The 22,710-nt window shown below is 31.7% G+C and overlaps 3 protein-coding genes and 1 long non-coding RNA gene across 9 annotated transcripts; 1 reads left to right on the forward strand and 3 right to left on the reverse strand.

Moving 5' to 3' along the window:
- The first annotated feature begins 2,126 nt into the window (after window positions 1–2,126).
- On the forward strand, window positions 2,127–3,834 carry LOC107399090 (uncharacterized). Of its 4 annotated transcripts, none has more exons than XR_010335393.1 (5): window positions 2,127–2,383; window positions 2,436–2,629; window positions 2,680–2,967; window positions 3,029–3,389; window positions 3,454–3,834. XR_010335393.1 is itself a non-coding variant. In XM_064358840.1 (5 exons), the coding sequence occupies exons 3-5, from the start codon at window positions 2,573–2,575 to the stop codon at window positions 3,815–3,817; spliced, it is 1,131 nt and encodes a 376-aa protein (XP_064214910.1). In that variant the 5' UTR covers window positions 2,127–2,383; window positions 2,436–2,452; window positions 2,505–2,572; the 3' UTR covers window positions 3,818–3,834. The 4 variants fall into 4 exon arrangements, 3 of the variants coding, with proteins under 3 accessions (XP_064214910.1, XP_064214909.1, XP_064214911.1); XM_064358840.1 differs by having other exon boundaries at window positions 2,436–2,452; window positions 2,505–2,629; window positions 2,680–3,389; XM_064358839.1 differs by having other exon boundaries at window positions 2,680–3,389.
- Window positions 3,779–6,162, reverse strand: LOC135267104 (uncharacterized). Of its 3 annotated transcripts, XM_064358838.1 has the most exons (7): window positions 5,926–6,161; window positions 5,490–5,867; window positions 5,305–5,437; window positions 5,052–5,243; window positions 4,355–4,998; window positions 4,215–4,291; window positions 3,779–4,159 (listed from the first exon to the last, which is right to left on the reverse strand). In XM_064358838.1, exons 2-7 carry the CDS (start codon window positions 5,827–5,829, stop codon window positions 4,142–4,144), a joined length of 1,404 nt encoding a protein of 467 aa, XP_064214908.1. In that variant the 5' UTR covers window positions 5,830–5,867; window positions 5,926–6,161; the 3' UTR covers window positions 3,779–4,141. The 3 variants fall into 3 exon arrangements, 2 of the variants coding, with proteins under 2 accessions (XP_064214908.1, XP_064214907.1); XM_064358837.1 differs by having other exon boundaries at window positions 3,779–4,291; window positions 5,926–6,162; XR_010335392.1 differs by having other exon boundaries at window positions 3,779–4,998; window positions 5,305–5,434.
- Window positions 6,163–10,477: 4,315 nt separating this feature from the next.
- LOC135267070 (uncharacterized) lies at window positions 10,478–15,923 on the reverse strand. The gene is made up of 5 exons (XR_010335327.1): window positions 15,611–15,923; window positions 14,678–15,557; window positions 14,335–14,625; window positions 10,734–14,280; window positions 10,478–10,668 (listed from the first exon to the last, which is right to left on the reverse strand). It is a non-coding gene; the product is annotated as an uncharacterized LOC135267070 (long non-coding RNA).
- Window positions 15,924–16,662: 739 nt separating this feature from the next.
- On the reverse strand, window positions 16,663–18,672 carry LOC135267069 (collagenase 3-like; the record flags this gene model as incomplete). The annotated part of the gene is made up of 1 exon (XM_064358712.1): window positions 16,663–18,672. A coding segment is annotated over one exon (1,101 nt), but the record flags the coding sequence as incomplete, so codon positions are not given.
- Between the last annotated feature and the right edge of the window lie 4,038 nt (window positions 18,673–22,710).

Genomic DNA, 22,710 nt, shown 5'->3' on the forward strand with positions numbered 1-22,710 from the left:
CCGGACGGATCATTAGAGTCCCCGGATTGGAAAGTCGCTTTGTTGCTTATTCGAGGGAGAGCTTTTATTTATGGGTGTGGAAATGCAATTTAAGACGCGCGTTTCCACGTTGGCGGCCCGCATTTGCATAATTCACACCGAGACAAGACAAATTCCTAGCAGTTTTCATTATAATCCCATCCCTGTGAGCATTTTCCACGGAAAACTTAATGGAGTCCGCGAGATGTTTACGGTTTCCGTCACTTTTTATTCGTTTCCGACGACGGAAAAGAAATGGTATACATGGAAATGTTTCCGGGGACCGGCGTAAATCACACCCCCTGTCTAATTTACCCCGAGATGAAACTCATTTAAATAAAACGCGCTTTCCCGACACTAGCGCCAATCAATTTTTCCGAGGGAAACTTCAAGAAACTGACCCGCGATGAAGTTTCCAGCCGTTTTCACTCGATTCGATTTACCAACGAACGCGGGAAAACACGTGAAACCTGAAGAATTATGGCAAGTGCAATTTTATTTTCATTTTTATGGCAGTGTCATGTTGGAATGATTTATAGTTAGGAGGGCTGGAACTCTTTATTTCAGCGCTAGCAAGACTGATCACCGCCGAATAATCGAACCAAACCTTGCCCAAAAGTTGGTTAAAAAAATATTTTGGAATTTTGTAATAAGGCTGAAGAAATTGTCTTTGGTTATTGTTTGGTGATTTTGTGTTGATGGCGTAATTCCGTGCAATGGTTAATTTTGCTCAGTGTGTTCCCTCGAGTTTTGTCCGCTGTTGTAAAAGTGCTTTCGGTATCGCCGGCCCGGATGGCACCGTTTTGTTCATCTGCCTCCGGCCTGCCATAATTGTATAGTCGGCAAAACAGGCTCGCGTTAGGTCCGTCCTAACAGCCCATAAAAATGGAGAAACAATTAGAGAGCAAGGAGAGCTTATCACGTGAAAAATTCGAGAGCAGAGATAAATCGTTTTTCTTGCGCTCACCCTTTTAAGGGTACTCTCGCTGCAAGTCGGGTAAATTATGCAAATTGCCGCATTAATAATAACATCACGCTCATAAATTACAATGCATAACATAATTCGCTTTATTTTTTAAAATCACAATGTTTGTAAAGTATCATGTTCGCAGAGATGATGTAGGGCTAAATTACACACCGCTAGAATTGAAAACAATTATGGTAATAACGCCGTCGACGATCAGCATTTAATAATTGCCCCCCAGTGGCGTGCTGACACTTGAAAGTCCGGTCCTGGGTATTAGGGCCCGGGGCATGGATCTACTGCTTTTCCCATCATTTATAATTGCTTCAGGAACGAACCGGGAGATTTATTGGGATTGTAACATTAAAATTTATTTTAGGAAAAGGATTTTTTGTTATACATGGACAGGTGTTTTATTTATGAGAACTATAAAGTTGTCTATCCAGCTGCGAAGACCGGGAAATTTCAAATCGTAATTGATTTCAAAATGAAGCATTAACGCCACCTTGTTGGCGTTTTTGTCGGATTAGATTAAAGACGTGTATGAGCCAGATGGTGGCTTTTTGCACGAGGAGTTAGAAAAAGCCCCAGCCGGTGCTCTTGAAAGAATTTTTCCTGTTTTTCGGTATAATTGTAATGACGGACCGTTTAGCATAAATTCTTGGCCCGGCATAAACAAATTAATTTAAATAATAATTTTCTAAGAAGACCAAGTTCGTTGTTTCAGAATTACGATAATCATTCCGGAATATATTTACTTATTGCGAGAAATTTGAATAAGTTCTTCGGGACGCAATTATGTTCGGAAAATTAAGGAGTCCGTACACGGTTATTATGCTATTTTGTATGATCAAAAAACAATATTTTATGATGCGTCTAGACGAGCCCCTAATTAAACGATTACCGAAATATTGCCTCTATTAAAAATTATTAGAATAAGTAGCACATGTTTGGAATAATTTTAAATTTAAAATTACCGGAGCCTATTAAAATGTTCGCTCCGAGGCAGCAGTTTGTTTAAAAATTTAAATTGATATTAAAGTGTCTACGACTAGCCATAGACACAGAGGCGGAAGAGGCGCCCGTCATTATTGCAATTAGGGACAAAACGCTGCATTAAGGGGAATGACAAAGTCCTAAGTATACGCGCTATCAGTCGTGACGTCACCTCCCCACTCTTATTACGGTAGGTCAGTTGCTCAAAGCTAAACAACCAGTCTTTTACATGTGGTGTAATACGTTTTTCGGTTTTTTGGTTGTGTTTGTGCGTTAATAACGTGTCAAATAGCTGCAGCGGGTGTAATTTGTGCCACTAGAGACTTTAATTTAATTTAGAAGTGACTTTTTGTGAAAATACGAACTTTATAAAAGAATACAGGGAACCACGTTGTCGGTGAGAAAGTGAGTAAGCTTTAATTATACTTTGAGAAACTATTATATTTATGCATTTTAGTGGCAGAAAAGCACATTGTTAAGTTTCACTTTATTGCGAAATTTTTTGGGGACGGTAATCGCTTTTTAGTTCGGGGAGAAAATGCTTTTACCAGCGGTCACGTCACCAAATTTAGGTTTGATGGCACAGTACAACCGATGAGAATTTCTGCAGAAGTTCTACCGAGCATGAAAAAGCTAAATTATACTGTGGAGGTTTGTATTTATTTAACTGTTAGACATTTCTTCTACAAAGTGTGTTTTAGATTTCATATGACCTAGAAGAAGGGGTTAAGACGGCACATTGTACCTGCCCAAGGGGCAACGTGGCTTGCCATCATATGGCTGCAGCATTATATTATGCTCATTATAATGTAAGTGCTACTGACATTGAGTGTCAGTGGAGTGCCCCATCAAAAACAACACCACAAACAGAAGTCATTAAGTTAGCTGATGTTTACAAGCCGAAATTATCAAACTATACGGCACTGTCTAGGTCCTCTACTGAGGACGAAATTATTCAGTTCCGTGCCGAAATAGGCGTCACGAATGTGGTGGGCTTCACTTGGCTCCTAAGACCAGAAGCAAGTGAAGAAGCCAGAAAAATTATTGCAGATATCGAAGAAATTCTACAAAGCTTAGAATACGTGCAGGCCATAGACAAACAAAAGTTTCTTTTGGAGAAGTGCAGAATAGATGAGGCACGCATTAAACTGGTTGAGGCGTGCACTCGGGGCCAACATGTTAACGAAAATTGGCATGTAGCAAGGAAACATCGTTTAACGGCCAGCAGGTTTGGCATGGTACTATCTGCTTGCAGTAGACGAAGATTCCCACCCTCTTTATTTAAAAATTTGGCGGAAGGCTATTCGCTTGACAGGGTTGCTGCTGTGCAGTGGGGTAAGACCCACGAGAAGACAGCGCTCAGAGAATTTGAAGAAGCGACGAATCTTAAAGTCCAAGAGACGGGATTTTGGTAGGTCGAAAATAATTAACACGTATAACTTAGATGAATAATGTAATATTACTTTTTTTTGTAGGTTGGAAGAATCAGGCTTTTTGGGAGCAAGTCCTGATGGATTAGTGGAAGAAGATGGGATTCTCGAAATTAAATGCCCATATAAATATAGGGACACTGACAGTTTGTCTGAAGCCCTGAAGGATAAAAAATATTTTTATTGGAGGGATGAAAATGAGGACATTAATCTTAACAGCAATCACAATTATTACCACCAAGTACAGGGGCAAATGCACATCACTGGTCGAAGTATCTGCTACTTTGTCGTGTGGACACCAAAGTGCACAGAGATATTTCAAATTGAAAAAGATCCGGGGTGGTCAGAAAATATCAATATTTTAAAAGAATTTTATCTTGACCAATATATTTCCTTTATTTCACAATAATAAACTGTATATAAATAGATGGTTTTTATTTTACATTATTTTAATCATCACAATCCTGAAACAATTCTGCTACCTCTTTAATTAATGGAAATTGGAGGTTTGTTAAAGCGGCAGTCGCTTTAAAAACAATATCTCCATAGTGGCACAAAGACTCTGGCAAAAAATTTAAAATATGATAACATTTTAATCGGCGTATTGCCCTTTCGACGTGTATTCTTGCACGTGCAATATTTTCGGTACACTTAACTTGCTCTGGTGTAAATTGGACATTTGATAAAAAAGGTGGAATATTCAAAGTGACCCCTGGTGGCAGAATATTTTGGATCAAAAATCCCTTATCGGCTAAAATCATATCTCCAGTTTTTAACATGTCGATTATTCCACAATTTAAAACAACTTTTTGATCAGAAGTTGATCCCACGTATAAATCACTTACAAATGTGATGACACCATTGGGTGCAACTCCAATTAGCCCTTTGAAAGTATTATGATGTTTGTAAGTACTATATGTTAATTTCTGTGTTGACATAGACTTACGTGATACCACAGTGAAAATTTCGGTACAATCTAGAACTGCTCTACAATTAGTAAAATTGCTAAAACATGTTGGCAAGCAAGATTTATTTTTTTCGCGCGAAGGCATTGTCGTCATAAACTGTTTATATAAAATTTCATATATTACATGGACAAATGTTAAAATAATATTAGAAACTGTGCTTTGGGCAACCCCAAAGCGTTGCGCCAAATCAAGTTGAGGGAAATTGAGTCGTAATTTTACTAGGGTTAAAAAGAGTTGGTCAATTCTAGTTAACTTTTGGACTGTCCATTTGTGGTAATATTTTATGTCCAACTTTTCGATTAAGTGAAACAATGCTTCGAAAATCTGGCTATTGGGAAGACCGGTATATAAAACAATGAGTTTGTCATTTCCTTGAACATTTTCATAGCAAAATCGTACTGTCAGATATTGTATTTTTGCTTTAAGTTCAGCATTTTCCTTTTTGAGAAAATACATTTCTGCTTCAAGAGCCGCATGTGACACCAAGGGTGCTTGCACACCCATAGATTCTAACGGAGCATCTTGAATTATATCTGCTGGTGCTGCAACTACGGCTGTAGACGTCGATGGCACTTCCTCTAAATTCATTGTCGATGGTACTGTTTCTTCCGGTATATCAACACTATTCAAATGATCAAATTGTAAATCAATTTAAAACTAGGATTCACTTTTTACCTTAATGATTCAGCGGAACTAGAACAAGAAGGGAGTCCTTGTTTTTTCATCTTTTTTTTTTCTGGAGATTCCACTTGAAAATAGGCTCTTTTTGCGATATTGTGCAAAAATAATTCAGGACCATTTTCCTTTCTTCCATCCCGAAAATGGCAGCTGCAAACGTAGGCTCCTGGTCCGGGTTCTACATCTCTTCTACATTTAACAATGAAACAAGCAATTAAAAATTAATATCAAAACATCTATTAAAAATTACCTCAACAATTTTTTCCATAGTGCTCGTTCTTTTCCCGACTTAGGAAAACTAAAAAAATGGCATTTATCGCGAGTACTATAGTGTTTGCAATCTGGAGCCCAACACATTCCCATAGTTGTGATGTAAAAACCTACTACACATGAACTATCAAAGTATCGCAACAAAATATTATTCACAAATCATACCTAATGATGTACCACAAAAATGAGATAATGTCTTGGAAAAACAGAATTTTAAAAATTCAAGAACACGAAGATATGGAGAACGATCGGAAAAAACACGATAACAAAAGACACTCACGAAAGAAGCACAGAACTCACAACCCGTACTACTTTCAACCATGTATGTGCCTGAACCCTCTACCCTCGTATACCTGCTATTCATCCCTCGTGATGGGGGAGGGGGACAGAAAACAACCCGTTTATTGGGGTTGCGCCGGTTGCACCCCATGAATTCGTCATTCAGAAGAAATCCAATGTCATTAGTGTGGCAAACCATTTTTCCCTCAGTTTTAAAAGGCCACATAATAATTTACATCAATATGATGTCCAAATTAAGAAAAACTGAATTTTGAAGTTTGAAAAAAGTTAGGTTAGAAAAGGATTTATGTGTTCAACTTACAGAAATATTAGCTCAGTTGCTAAAATCTTTAAGAAACGACATTGCATTTTTCATAGCTATCATTTCTCTGTAAAAGTAATGTTCCTACACTTCTAGCATTAAAGAAATACGAAAAACTTTTAAATGCCCATAAGAAAAGCATTGAAAATGGCGATTGTTTAGCTTTAAGGTGCTGACCTACCTCAAATGTCTACGTCACACTGATAGCGCGTATAGACAAAGAACTGCCACTGCGCCACCTATAATTAGGATAGGTACTATTTTAGTGTGCGCGTTTTTTGTGAAAGACGAGCCGACAGTGAAAAACAGGAGCATTAGCATAGTCACTGGACTATGTAATTGCAATTTACGGACTGCACTGGCGTTATTGTTTTTTACTTTGTTGTAATCAAGTTTTTACGATACATTGTGCACTGGACATTCATCACCCCATAGTCACTAACTTAAAGACCGCTCCACTAGGAACGAAATTAATTCGTTTTAAAAGGAATTTTAATGTTGACACGTAAATTTCAAAGTAAAATTTTTCAACTTTCAAAGTCATTCGAAAGCAATTTCATCTAACACAACTTGAGCAATATGTTGCCGACTTTGTAATTTCACTTTAAAAATACTGGCATACTTCTCCCTATCATTTCATTGTTAACTTCAAAAAGGAATTTCCCATATCCATCAATTTGTCGAACTCGCAGCAATATTTCCACAACAATCAAAAAATCTCTTTCAATTTCAACTCACGTTTGCTAAAAAACTCACTCAATTGACTCCGAAATTATCCCGGCGATCGATTTCTAACGACCAAAGAGACAATTATATTGGCAAATGAATCACTGATAGACGAAACAACGGGTAAATAAATAGCTGAAAAGGCGTTTTTGAACCCGATAAACTTGTGGTAGACGCCACCACATCACAGGAGGACCACCCTGATTTTATTATCTTTGAACCGTAAAAAAGCTCGCTACTGTGTCACTCCACACTCACAGAACGACGAAATTCTTCGAATTAGTTCATCCCCGTTTGCTTGGGTTTAGTACAAAAGGTGTGGATTAGTTTCTAGCTGCACTGGGAAAATGTAGCATATACATAATTTTTTGCTCGACCGCGCATCAATTTTTTCATGCGCTGGAGCCACTGAACTGTGGAAATTACAAGCGTGAATCCAGATCTTGCCATAAATAAAGCTGGTCTTAGTTTTAATTGAAACGTACGGATATGGGCATAATTGTTAAGTTTGTGGTAAATTCTTGATTAAGAGTCTCTCCACGGTGACGCAACCGGCCCTTAACATTATTCGAATAGTTGCAAAAAAATCGCAATGAGGCATGTGTGGCAAGTGAAATGCAATTGAAATTACTTATTTCTCGTGTTAGGTGTGGTTGTAGCCGGGCGATATATCAAAGATTTCTACCGGAGGATTTACATAAATACAGTAATTATATCTTGGTTTTCTCTGTGTAGTTTTTTTATTTCGTTGATAAATCAATCTGTTTTTTATTTTGTCCGTTAAAGTAATCACCCACGCAGCATCCAAAACCAAATATTGTTTCAAGTGAATGTAATTAATTATGGTTTTGGTGGGCGTGTCGGTGTGTCATGTGATGACAGCGTCCAATCAGAGAGTTTATTCAGAGGTGTCATCAACCGGGTACAGTATCCGAGGTGGACTCATTTAGTCGGTTAAGTGAATTAAAATGTACCTTGAGCGCACAAAGTATTATCTCCGGCAACATGCAAGAAACTAATCAGTGCTTTCTTGACTTAAAAATCCCCCCATGTGAAAGAGCCACGGTTTTTTGACTCGATCTTTATCTTTTGTTTCTTCTTTCAAAAAAACGCACTGAAAGAGTAAAGCTACTTGACAGGAACCTCGACTGCTAATTACCTCTTTATATACCGGAGGACTATTCTTTATTCCGGAGCGAAAGTTTTTTGTCGGGTGAAAAAATACACCACCCACCATGAAACGAAAAGAATGACTTCTGACTGACTCACAATCGAAAATGTTGCCACGAGAAACACTCCCGGAGTGATGTATTGTCGACCGAGAGAGAAGTTCATTAATTTAGGCACACACCCGATTTTTAAAATCTTTCTACCCGATTCGGAATTTGTTTGACAGATAAAAGCCGATTTTATACTTACCGGACTTGTTGCATATTTATTCGCTTGATTTATGAGCCGTCATTAAGGTATTTATGTATACAAGCTGAAAATTTATTGAAGAACCAATTACCTCATTATTAAAGCAACGAAAAAAATGTTGCAATTTGTCTTCACCCGAGAGAAAAACAAACCGAAGAGGTGACCCATTTTTACGACTCTTCTTCGCCCGATTTATTTATTATTAAATTACAATAAATTGCCATTCCGTTACGAATTCATAAACTAACTTGGAACTACAGTTATTTACTTTATGCGAATCGATAATTCAGTGGTAATGGTAGCAACTACGCCGAACAACTTCTTATTTATTGTCTAATAAATAAAATAGTTAGGGATAAGTGGCGATTGCCGAGGTATATGACCGTAACCAACAAATTAAACCCAGCCTTAATGAAAAAATTATTAATTACGCTTTACAACCTCCTGCACGAAATTACAAGCTCTTTAATATTTTTTCGTCCACTCATCGCTCTGTCTTTAATTAAACGAAAAACATAAACCGAAATATCGCCCCCGAAAAGCCCCATCGAAGATCTGTCTCCTAATAGTTTATTTAGTTCGTTTTGTGAGCGACTTCCGCACAGATCCTCCCATATTAAAGGGGTAATTATGGGCATTACCAACCACTCTCACCGGAACCTGGAGCTTACTTCCGGTGCTATCAAGTGTCCCTACGCTGGCTTTATCCATCAGGTAAACAAACTCGATACCGACCGCTTACTTATTTATACGTGGAAGTGAATCATGATTTTTCCGAGAGGAAATTACGGAACAGAAGAATTTTTCTTCAATTATTAATACCGGAGGGATGTTTTGAATCAAAGTTAATTTCAAATACGACGTAAAAAAACAAGTTTTCCGTTTCATTTTTAAATTAAAACCGTCCAATTTAATACACTCGTATTGTCTTTTTTATTACTTCGGGATAAATTATCTGTTCAACGTGAAATAAATTAGAAAAGCAATTCTTTATTTAGCCCGACCAGAAATATTTAATATTCGTGTTTTGCTCACGTAATTTCCATTTTGTTAATAATAAACTGAGAAGGAATTGCGCTACTTTGTCTCTCCATAATGCACATATCTCGAGGCAATAGCCGAGTTAACTAATTATTTACGCCAAGTCCCAACTGATATTTTGCTATCTGGTTAACCTAACCATCACATTCGCAAACTTTCCCAATAACTAAGCGGGAAATAATGGTGTTTCGTGTCCAGGAAGCTGGTGAATTTCTGTCATAAGCATAATGGTAGCAAGTTTATTACCACCGAACAAACGTCCAATCACCTCCTCGCTCTAATAAAATAATCCCAATAATGCGATTTCCTATCTCGTATGTTATTTTTTTCGCGTTATCAAACCAGTTCTGTATCAGTGGCGACACAGAAATTATCCACCACGCGATCGTATCGGCAATAATGACGGCCTTAGAACGGACCCTTGAGGTGCGCCTCAATTAGTATCGTTCCCTCGCCACTCATCGAACTCTCTGTTTTATCGAAAACTGGTCGAAGTAATTTTCCGGTGGGGTTTATGGCCGTGATAAAGTTATGGCTTTTATTTAAACAACAACGTTTGTGTTATTGCCGTACGTGCAATAAAAATGCGCGCACAATTGTTACGTGCTAGAACAACCGAAGAAAAAATTGATAATAATAGAGCTGTTAAGGACGAGAATCGTGCTTAATAAGGCGAAATATCGCGCACGGTGACTATAAAACGTTTAATTTTCCGTAAAGAGAAACGTGTTCTTGGAGAGTGTGTGTGCCGGTAGCTGGACGGCCGAGCAGAACGCTAATTGTTGGACTAGAAAGGTGGGAATGTCACCCGAAACCTATTTACTTTCTTCGGAAATCGAGAAAATATAACAGTATAGTAGGATATAAGCGCCGATGTCGTCACAAATTCGGTTTAAATTCTCACGTTAGATGGCGCCACGGTACGGTCTGCAAGCTTTTCGCTAGATGGCGCTGCCGTCAGTCAGCGCCGCCGCCGCCTTCAATCAAAGATGGCGCTGCTGGCCTCCATTTTAATTATTTTTTTTTTATTTTTTAAACTTCCCGCCAATATCAGATGATGATGATGATGATGATGGCCGACCGACGCAACACACCACACACCCCCGCGCGTTTGCGAATTTTGGGGTTGTGAAATTTTTGGTTTTTGGGGTTGTGAAATTTTGAATATATGATTTTTGAAATGTGCAATTTTGAATACATGAAGTATACAAAACATGCTGTATTGAGTTAAGCAATTTTAAATGGATTATTAGGAGAACAGAAAAAATCGCTGTAGTGTTTATCTAACTACCTCCTACTACGCTAAATTGTATTAATGGGAGAACAGGAATAAGGAGTAATTTTTTTCTGAAAAAAAAAAAAAAAATTCTAGTATATGTAGTTTTTTATTTATTTATTTTTTTGTCAAAGCGAAACTTGAGAGGGGTGATCTCCGCTCTGCTTTGCTTGGTCTTCCTTTTTTCTTTTTTCGGCTTGATGGCACTTCCATATGTGCCGCTCAAGCCTAAACCATAGCACCTTATGATTGGAGTCGTATGGACATTACGACAATTTCATCTAAATTAAAAAAAACACAAAAAAAATAATTTCCAACTAAACTATTAAAAAATGATTAAACTTACCGGGAGTATTGTATATTGATGGTTCACGTACTTTTTCCATTTTTTTTTTTTAGTTTTTAATAATAGTACCTTTTAACTCAATAAGACAAAAGACACTGATACAGTTGAAAAACAGCATGTTGACTTTTATACTGTTTAGTATAGATAGAGGGTTCGAGTGGGGGGAGTTGTTTACAACGCTAATGTTTATCTAAGTAAATACGTATTAGGTTCGATAAAAAATAAAACAGGAAATAGAACAAACAAATATTTTATTAATATTTGGAAAAAATATTTAAAAAAAGTATTAAATTTTACAAAAACTTAGAAGGGGTTAAGGAATTGAATAATGCCCCCAAGCGTGAGTACTAATTAGATCATCTAAAATATATCTCTTATTATCTAATGCATTTAATCCTAACTTATTAATATTTACAGAAAATAGTTCATGATTAATTGATCTTATAGTATTAAAATTAACATAACCTACTGTATTATTAAATAAACATTCATATATATCGTTAAATTCTATTTTTCTAGTATTAGTAATCCTATAACTATCATTATCAACATTATCTACAAAATCTATAATGACTGCACTTTTTTTAATTCCCTTTATTTTAGGCTCTTTTACTTCTCCATTCACTTTATAATCATAAACTTTTGGTCTTAGAGTAATAAACTCTGTAAGAATTTTACCATTCAATTCATCTTTCATTAATCCTGGAATTTTTTTATTTACAAGAGGAATATTCCAAATATTATTTACATCATAATCACTAGTATCAAATTTTGAATTTGCAAAATCTCGTATTAGATCATAAAGCGAATAATTTTCTTTTTTACATGTCATTTTATAAATAAAACTATCAGTATCCATATATAATAATTTTGATTGAAAATAATTTTTTATTTGCTTATTAATAAAATCGTAATGAAAATCGTACATAATAATTTTTGATAATTCTAAAACAGTAAATCCTACGTAGATTGGCCTTTTCATTTTGATTTCGGTTTTATTTAATTCGATGCTAACTAAATTCTTATTTAGTATTTTAACGTTTTTAAATTCTGGTTTTAGAATGTATTTTCTGGCTTGTTTCCAATTTTTTACTAATACAATTTTACGTTTTTTCCGGTCTGATTCTAATGTTTTTCCAAAGATAGAATTTATTAAAAGTTTAAAAAATCCTTTCTCGAATTCATTTTTAGCTTCCATACGCAATTTTGTATTAAATTCAATATAAGGTTTTAACCATGCGTCTTGGTCAAATGTTAAAACTCGATGAATTTTTTTAATTTGTAAACCATATTTTATACACTGTAACAAATTTTTATAATGTATAACGTAATTTTGTTTATCATATAACGTACACATTAACTTTGAATTTCGTGGTTCAGGACAAAAAGGAAAATCATCATGTTCATCGTGTATACTTTTATCATAATATAAGTCAACTTCTAAAATAAACCCTTTGTTATCATTAGTATTTAATTTTTGAGGCTCAGCGAAAATTTCATTAATTTCATTTGTTGATAACCAATGAAAATTTCCAATAGGTAACTTTTGACTTAAAGCCCAGCCATATAAATTGTTAGCATCGATATAAAAAAGATAATCTATAGGTTTTGTAGGATCATATGTTTTTGAATAATGTGTATTATTACATTCAGCATATCTATGTACCGCTTGAGTAATTCCTCCGCGTATTGATTTTTCGATGAACAAAAACATTTCACTATCGGTAAACAATTCAAGTTTAACTTTTGTGATTTTTAAAGCAGCTGCCCATGAAAGGCCTGGACTAGTATAGAAGGATGCAGCATCAAGTTGGTAATATTTCATTGTTAAGTCGCGAAAATTTTCGAAAACATCAGCTAATTGAATTACATCACATTTTAAATATAAATCGGAGTATTCTCCTAAAGTTTTAATTCCAAATTTTTCCCAAACATTCTGTGCATGAAAATAATCTTTATCTGAAATATGTTTATTTATCATTCGATTAAAAAATTGTGGTTTTGTTGGTAATTGGGTATCTTCGAAGACAGATAAGGAAGTGATATAATCATACGGAAATACTCCTTTTTTTAATAATAATTGAAAAACATTATCTGTAACATTGGGGAAAAAAGCTTTCATAAGAGAAAACTGATTTGGCTTTAAAAAAGATACAAGTTTATCTAATGATGTAGGTAGAAAGCGAAAAGAATCTAAAAACGTAATTTTCATGTTACAATGTATTCCTGAAAATGAAATATAATTTTCATGATTCAATGGTATTATTTCAGTATTTGAAAAATTATTAATAAATTCTGTAATAAAAAGGTGAGCGTCATATCCAGACAAATTATGTAAAAAAACTGGCAACTTATTTGAAATTTGAATTTGTAAATTACAATTATTGCATATTGTAGAAATAAATTCACCAGTTAAATGGTTATGATGTATAACTTTTTTATTATTATCTGTAAAATTGTAACCACATAAATTACAATTATTAGTTGTTTCATGTAACTCTTTTTCTAATTCTGATAGAGGTTTATTTAGTATTTTCTTTTGTTTTAACAATATTTTATTTACAAATTTGCAAATTTCTTTTAATTCTGAAATAAACCACTCTTGAGGCTTTTCTCCTCTATAAGTCTTAAAACTATCTAATTTACTATCAAAAGAACATTTAATAAAATATGCTATACTATATGCAACATGTTTTTGATATGGATTCGTAAAAGAATTTTTTGTATTGGGGTAACAAGTATCTAATGGAACTGTTAAACATTCAAAGTCTGCATATATAACAAATGGTAAACGTAGCAATGACTTAAACTGTGAAAAATGTAAAAGACTTTCTGGAGAATTCGGTTCAGGTAAGCTTGTTTTAACTGCAGGAAATGTTGAACAATCCCGTTTATGTCTATCAATTTTATCTTTTGATTTCGAAGGAATATGTTGTAAACAACGATCACAAAAAAATATTTGATGCTCATTTTTACTTATGCTGCTTCCACATGCTTTTGCAAGATTAGTAATTAAGCAATAATGACCATTAGTGTTAATATTATTTTTAGTTAAATATAATAAATTTATATGTTTTTCTTTTACATTTTTTGTATGATAAATAGGACCATCAATTTGTCGGGTTTTTTCGTTGAATTTAAATACATTAATAGAAATAGTAGGATTCTGTTTTTCAAATTTGGAAATATCTTTTATTTTAACAGGCATTTCAATATTTTTTAAGTTTAAAATTTCATGAACATTACTAGGATAAGATTCAACTCTCTCATATTTAGAGTGATTAACAGGAAAAAGTGCAGCCAAGATAGAATAAACAAAACAATAATTATCATTATTAAAAATATTAATAAAACAAGAACCTTTTCGTTTCAGCTCAATAGGAAGAGGAATGTATGTTCCCCCAGAGTCACTAGAATGGGAGGTGGTATCTTCTTCTTCTTCTTCATTTTGCGATATATTAAATATCGATAATTTGTTTATGGAAATCATCAAATTTTCAATACTTTCTAATGCTTCACCAGACTTATTTTCAGTGAAATCATCCATCTGTAAATTTCATAAAAATTAACAAAAAAATAAATGTTATTACTTATATTTTACCTGATTTAATATAGCATCAAATAAATTTTCTAAAATTGAAGGTATTTCTTCAGAGTGAAAGACTGATTGATTCTGGGTGTTAAAACTTCGAAAGGCATGTTCTTTAGTTACTTTTAATTGATAAATACAATTTAATATAATGTTAATTTTAAAAGCTCCTAATTTTCGTAAAATTTTTTCAAATTTGATAATTAGAATTTCCTTGCAATGTTCAAAAAAATATTTCGGTTCTATGTAATAATTATTGCTGATTAAATAAGTTCGTAGCCGATTATTAAAAGCTGATGAAATCTAAAAATATAAATTAATTAAATTAATTTCTTAATTTAAAAAAAATACTTACTTTAACAAAGGAAATTTTCTGACGTATATCTTGTTGTAAACCTTTTCCATATTTTGTTGAAGAGGATATTTTTTCTTGAAAGTGCGTGAATAAAGTTTTTACTCTTGAAATGTAGTATTCATATTTTTTTTTCTCTCCTAAACTTGTTGCTTGTTGTTGATTATTTTCTAAAATTTTTTCCTTGTTTCTAATAAAATTTTTAAAGGTTTTATAATCATAATCGGAAATAGCGTTTTGTAAAAAAATTTTATATTTTTTTGGACATCGTAGAATTTCAATAAATTTCTCTAAATTTATAGTTGATAATGCGAAAGTCGACGTCAAAGAAGAGGAAGCTGATGTTGATGTTGATGGTGATGGAGGTGGTGGTGATGATGATGATGATGATAATGTTGTTAACGGAGTAGCAGACATAATTATGTGATCTTTTTAAACTCGACAATATTAGCCCAGTTCACCTGTCCCGTATTTTTTTTTCCTAAGTAAATTATTACGGAACCTTTTCCACTTAACAGATATTTTATGGCTCTGTTATTTAAAATTGATACAATTCTTTGAGGAATAAAGAAGTTACCCTCATCAATTTCGCATATAACGCCCCATCCTGTTTTTGTTTTCAATCTTATGAGATTTCTTATTTTATATTCTTTCTTCTGAATTAGAGAATCAATTTTAATAAGTGGAGGCAATTCACATGCACCTCGTTGATTTAATTGTAATAAAATTTCATCTGGACCAACTTCATTGTTTTCACTGCCTGAAGGATTGTTTTCACTGCCTGAAGGGTCTTCAAGATTTGTTGAAGCTGAGGGTTCATCAACAATTAGAGGTTCTGGGTCATAATTATTTATATAATAATTTGGAAGATTATTTTCCATTTCTATTATAAAAAATAAATTTAAGTAAATAATAAAATTTCAAAAACTCACTTACTTATTTCTTTTGTGAAGAAGAATTTAAAAAAATGGTATCACTCACTTGTTTACCGAATAACTCGTGGAAGCCAACTGAATCAAATGATAACATCCACTTCTTAAATATCTTTTCTTAATAAGAAGACAAGTCTGAACACGTTAATAAACATATCTTATCGTAATAAAACAAGTTAGAACAAGGTAAACCTACGTAATTCCATTTGTGGTTAACCACAAAATCTTATCTTATCTTATCTAAGAACATCCTGTTTTTATGGTAAACAACAAATTCCTAACTTATCTTAATAAGACAAGTTAGAACGAGTTAGAACAAGTTAATATACAAGTAATAATAATAATAATAATAATAATAATAATAATAATAATAATAATAATAATAATAATAATAATAATAATAATAATAAACGAAAAAACTAATTACTTCCACTTTTTTTCATAAAATCATATTATATCTAAGAATTTCCTGTTTTTGTTTTTGTTTGTGTTTGTTTGTTTTCAAGTTAGGAAGAAGATTAAACCACATTTTGATTATTGATATCATATCGTATCTAATCATGTATATTTGAAGGAAAAAAATAAAATTTTGTTTGTTATTTTGCATCACGACCACAGAAATTCTTGTTTTTCTTTGATAAATGTGTTATAGAGGGGATTCATTCCTATATATATGCGATCCACTTTAAACAGTGATTAGTTTTACATGTTGAATATTCCATCATCACAATGAATTTGATATTCATGGGCAACAATGATCTTTCTGTCGGTAAGTTAAAATGTTTGATTATTTTATTACATACAATTAATTATATATATATTTTTTTAATTTTCAGATGAAACACTCATCATAAAAAACATAATTGAAGATGTAGTTATACCATTAGATCTACAACATCATTTATCATTTGCCTTCATCAATGTAGGAGATCCGCCACTAGACGATCAAGAACACTATATAAAAATAGTACATTTTTTAAATTATACGTTTAAAGTAAGATTAGATATAATATGTAATAGAACGATACTTCATATTGATATATGGAAAGTATTATATTAATTTTTAAAATATCTGTTATCTGTATTGTATTGTATTATTGTATTTATCTAAAAATCAAATAAAACACTTGTAATAAAATTATAGTTTTATTTCAACTTACAAGTTTTTCTACAAGTTGATGAAGTGTTAGCAAACAAAGGTTTTTTAATACATAATGCACACCAAAATAAATCATCCTTAACGTAATTTCCAAAATCAATTGTTCTTATTATAGTATGTTCATAACATTGTTTAAACGAAAAAATACATGAATCTTGTACATTTTTATATAAATTCTTATAAAACTTATAACAGTCTATACAATAACGAAACTTTTTGTTTACACTTTTAAATTTATAATAATTACCTTTTAAACACATTGTTGATGCACCAAAAAAAGGTAAATACAAATCGTAAACTGCAACTTCAAACATGATATGCAAGTACAAATTATCATCATCAATATATTTATCGTATTTATAATCCATCAATTTTCTGTTATTATTCTCGTAGATTTCAAGACCTTCGATGAAATCTTCATCTGAACCAGGATTTTTTGCATAATATGGTTTCTTGTTCTCGAAAATTTTCTGCCACCTTATCGTTGGTAATGCGATTAAGAATTCATGAAAAATTTTCGTTGGTATCATCGCATGTAAATATTTCAAAACTTGATATAACTTCTCTCGATTATTCCAACAATTTTCTATAATACATTTCTGACATAGAAGTTCTAGTCGATTTGGTTTCATATTAACGCAGTCACTTTAAGATTAACACCTAAATTCAATCAGACTGTTTTTATAGTTGAAATTTATCAAAAAATGTATCTATTTATATTTATGGTTAATTAACCTTAAAAAAATTAATAATTCAATTTTTTACATCTGTTTATCTACGTTTGCGGTTAACTAATCTTATCAAAATTACTCATTCTCATCCTCATCGTTTGCTTCCTCATATTTTGTATTAAAATGAATAAGTGAAGAGATTAAATTCTTTAATTGTAATAAGATTGGTTCGTTAGGACAATTAATTCCAAAAATTGATAAATCCTTTTTGCCAGCTCTAATTAAAGTATTAGTAAATTCATCATACTCATAGTAATTTTTTTTAGTAAAAAAATATATTTTTCCGTTTGTAAAACGAATTGCTCCTGTAATTTTATTTGGTATACCATTAAAATCTTTTGATATAAGTCCTAAATTTGATCTATAATTATGATGAGTGTTTATTGTTACATATTTATCATCAGAAAAAAGATATAATTGTCCATCATAATTGTTAACCATTGCTCTGATAGGTACATTTAATTTAAATTCTTGTGAAATTTTTTTAGGATATCCATATTTAAGACTCCAATTTGGCAAAGAAACAATATAAATCATATCATTTATAATTAATAAAATTTCATCGGAGGAAGGTCGTCTAGCAATAGCAGTAATTTTAGTAAAATTTTTAGGTAAAAATGTTAGCCAAGTTATAATTTTCATTGGTTGACCGTAATCTTTCATATTATTAAAATCTATTATCCAAAACCATTCATTATAAATAATATATAAATGACTTTGAATAATTAAAAAATGATTAAATTTTTTTAGCGAACATAAATCAGGAATTAAAGGTATTTTATTTATTTGTATTTTTGTTGTTGTTGATGGTGTTGTTGTTGTTGTTGTTGTTGTTGTTGTTGTTGTTGTTGTTGTTGATGATGATAATGATGTTGTTAGATTTTTTATTGAATATGTGGTACTCGAATTGTGAATCACTTTTGGGTCAGTTAAAATTGGGTAACCATATAAACTTGTTATACCATATATATCATCAACATGAAGATCTAAAGTATTAAGAGATTTACTTAACTTATAATAAGGAAACATTATAGCATCTTTATTTGTACTGTGAGAAAGTCCTAATGTATGACCTATTTCATGTAATAAAACTACTAATAAATTAACTGAATCATTTTGTTGTGAAAAATTATCTTCATCATGTATTTTGTAGGACCAATTTTCACTTGAGTCTAAATGTATTTACGTAAAATTAGTTACACCATCGGGAAAATATGCGTGAGCTAACACATTACCTTTTCCATCAAAATTTGCAAAACATTTTTGAATATTATTCATTATATAAAATGTATGCTCAGTCGATGTAAATACGATAAATATATTAGCATTTTCAGGTTGACGAGTTTCAAAAAATTTTAAACTAGTATGTTTTTGCCAAATCTCAAATGCCCTTACAGCTACTTTGCGTTCAAAACGACTATTTGTATATATCATCCAATTTAATGAGGTTTTATTCCACTTTGTTAAATGCAATGTATATTCAGATAATACATCTTTCATTCCACATCTCGGCTGTTTTATGAAATTGAGTGTTTCGTTGTTAATTTTTCCGGTAGAAGGTAAATTATATGTACGTTGAAATTCTAGTAAGGCATCAGAAAAATTATTTTCATTAAATTTTAACTCTTCAAAAGTTCTGTTTTCTTCAGTTTGATTTTCACGTTGTAGATATCCAAAATTTGTTAAGTACTGAGATAAATATCGGTTTGTACAGTTTGTATTATCATCATTACCGTTCACTTCACTAACAACACTTTTACAAGATGAATACCCAATTAAAGTTATAATAATAACGATAATAATTCGCGTCATGTTTTCAGATGTATTACTTTCGTGAAACTAAGCAAAATAGGAATATTTTTTTAAAATACTTAATCTTCTCTCCCTTCAAAAAAATATATTTAATAAAACAGCCAATCAAAACATAATAACGTCGCGTGTGACGTCACAGCAGTCACGTTTATGGTGGAGGGGGGAATTTAGATTTTTCAAAATGGCGGATATTTCAAATATTGGTGGCAAATTCAAAAATCTAAAATCGCGAAAATTTAAAAGTCTGTACTTAAAATTTAAAAATTACAAAAATGTAAAAATAGGAGGCAGGAAAAATAAGGAACAAGAAATTAACAAATAAAAACAAATTTAAACTAGTTTCATTTATAAAGTTTATTTTTACAAGAACATAAGTTTATATAACAGAAAAGTATATAAAACTACATCATACATTATTACGATTACAAACATCATAATTCCTACTAGTAAAACGGTGTAACAAAGAATATAAAATTACATTAATTATTATACCTAATAACACTGTAACTCCTACTATTACACAAATTAAAAAAAAGGTAAAATTTTGGTTACTTATTAAATTATTAGCTTTAGTTATGTTTTCAATTGTATTAAATCTTTTAAAAAAGTCATCATAATGTGATAATTTATTTTTGGTTACTATAGAAGATGCAGATAAATTTTTATATTGTTGAGAACTTAACATGATATCGATTTTATCACTTTTAAGTAAGTATTTCCAATCCGTATCATGATACTGTCTGTTTTTAAAAACCAGCCGTAATTTGTAAGGAATTACAAAAGATGACAGAAATTCCGTTGTCACTGTTTGGTTCACCACATTCGTTTCATTATTGTTGAGTAGGTGGTCACTTGGGATTTTCATTTCATACACTATGTTTAACGAAGTTTGATTTTGATGAAGTTCATACCAATTTTCAGGCCATGTAGAATTTAATTTATTGAAACAAATGTATGATTCGACGATGTCCTTGGTTGGAGGATGGTAATAAATATACACTATGTTTTGAAACAAAGTTCCAAAAACAATTAGAAAATTCGGATTCATCTTCACTCTTTGTTTGCAGTGTTTGCACTCTTACAAAGAAAACACGATTCAGCTGATGGTGGTGGTCCGTCGTTTACATCTACATCAGCACTTAACACATAATGTTCCAAACAGGGTAACGCGCTCCTTATATTATCATCATCTTGATAAAACTCTGGTAGATGTCCATAAATTTCAAATAAATCCATTCGGTGTATTTTCAAAAGTTCTTGTCGCATGAGATTTCGAAGATAAAGAATTATTTGTTCACATTCTAATACTTGAGCTAATAATGTATTATTAGTACTCATTATTATTAAAAGTGTGCATGTGACTAAAATAAACACCCTCACAATAATTCTTTTATACCTATCCAGCTATCCTTATCAGTTGGAAACCCTAACCACCGTACAAGAACTTTATCTCCTTTGCGGTTTAATATTTTTTCTACCAAATATTCGTCCTTGAAATTTGTTTTTTTTAGTTCTGCTTGATAAAATCCTCCTTTTATTGGTTGACCTTCTAAATCTTCCAATAGGTATGTCACCGGATTTGTCAGATTTACTTTTATTATCTTAAAAATTTCTGTACTCCAGTTAGGGGTATATCCTTTTTCAAATAAAAATTTTTCTTTGCTTATACGCACAAAATCTCCAATTTTAAATTTTTGATTAGAATCAACAATTTTTAATCTATTATATTTACTCATTAATTCATGCTGATTTGAACTATTTACTTCAATAGGAGCTTTTCCAGTTGTACGATGCTTTGACGCATTATATTCTTTAGCAATTTTTTCAATTTTATCAATCCATTTATATGTTCCTAATAATAAACATAATTTGAATATTTTTGTTTTAATTGTACGAATTACGCGTTCAGCTATTGCAGCTTTTTTAATGCTAAATGTACGATAGTGGTTAATTTTAAATTGTTGCATTAGTTTTTTAAAATTTGAATTAAAAAATTCAGTTCCAGCATCCGTTTGTAAATTCTCTGGAGTTAATTGTTGTTTTTTATTTTCTAATAAAATGGATTTCATTGCTTTTGTCACCTCCGGAGCTGATTTTGTTTTTAAGGGTTTTAACCAAACAAATTTAGAAAAACAATTGATAACAACTAATATGTATTTATATCCTCTGTTTTGTTTTGAATACTTTTGAAAATCAGCTATATCAGCTTGCCAGAGATCATTTAAATGTTTAATAATAGTATGTCTTCTTTTAAAGTTGCGACGAGCGTTAGAAAAAAGTTCATTTACAATTTGTTCTTTTACACTGAAATTTTGCTTTGCTAATTTTTTCATTTTTTATACCTGTTGAGTCTAGTTCACTTCTTTTTTCTTCTTTTTTTGATACACTGTTTCAACACTTTCACTAACTTTATCATCAACGACCGGCTCTAAACTTCTTTTGTTCTTCTTTTTCTTCTTTGACAATGGAGAAGATGGTGATGATGATGATGATGATTGTGAGGGATTTGTGGTTCTTAATCGGCTAATATCTAATGATAAATGATCATTAATTTGTTTAACCAACATATTAATAGCATTTGTGTGGGATTCAATTATTTTTGACCACTCATTTTTTACTTCAATGAATTGATTTTGTACATGCTGAATTTCCGAATGAATATTATCCACTTTTTCTTTAATGCCCTGTTGTAATGTTTTTAAACTGTTATTTTGTTGTTCTAAAGTATTATTAATAATTTTGTATTTTTCATTCCAAATTCGATCACCTTCAGCAATATTTCCATTTAAGTCCTTTAATGCTTTAACATATCCTTTTTCTCTTAATAAATAATCCAAAAATTTTCTTTTTAATTCTAAAAATTGTAAATTTTTGTTTGTTAGATCATCTTGCAAAATTTGAAATTTTTCCGTAAAAACGTTTTCAATATTATCAATATATTTTTTATTTGCTACATCCATTGCTTTTACTGGTAATTGCACATTTGTAATTTTTTTATTTTCCATGTCGTAATCACCGTCTTTTGTAAACTTAAACGCGTACACAATTTGCTTCCGTTGATTTGTACCAGTTAAACCTGCTAAATTTCTATGTAATGATGTTTCACGCCCGAACACATCGATAGGCATCTTAACGATAAATGATTTTTTTTTACTGTGCTTTTTAATATATAACCCCTTCTTCTCTTAATTCATCTTCAATTTCATATATTTCATTAATATTATTATCATTTCCAGCCTGTAATTCCCCATGTAAATATGCTAATCTTGTTACTAATTCATTTATATCATTCCAATATTTCACTTCAACGGGTTTTTCGTTATATATACAATTTCGTATGCGATTTAATTTGAAGTTTCGTTTTGATAAAGTAGGAGACATTAACCCTTTTCCTGTTTGTTT

This window comes from Tribolium castaneum, chromosome 9 (genome assembly GCF_031307605.1).
Source record: "Tribolium castaneum strain GA2 chromosome 9, icTriCast1.1, whole genome shotgun sequence".
Lineage (NCBI taxonomy): Eukaryota > Metazoa > Arthropoda > Insecta > Coleoptera > Tenebrionidae > Tribolium > Tribolium castaneum.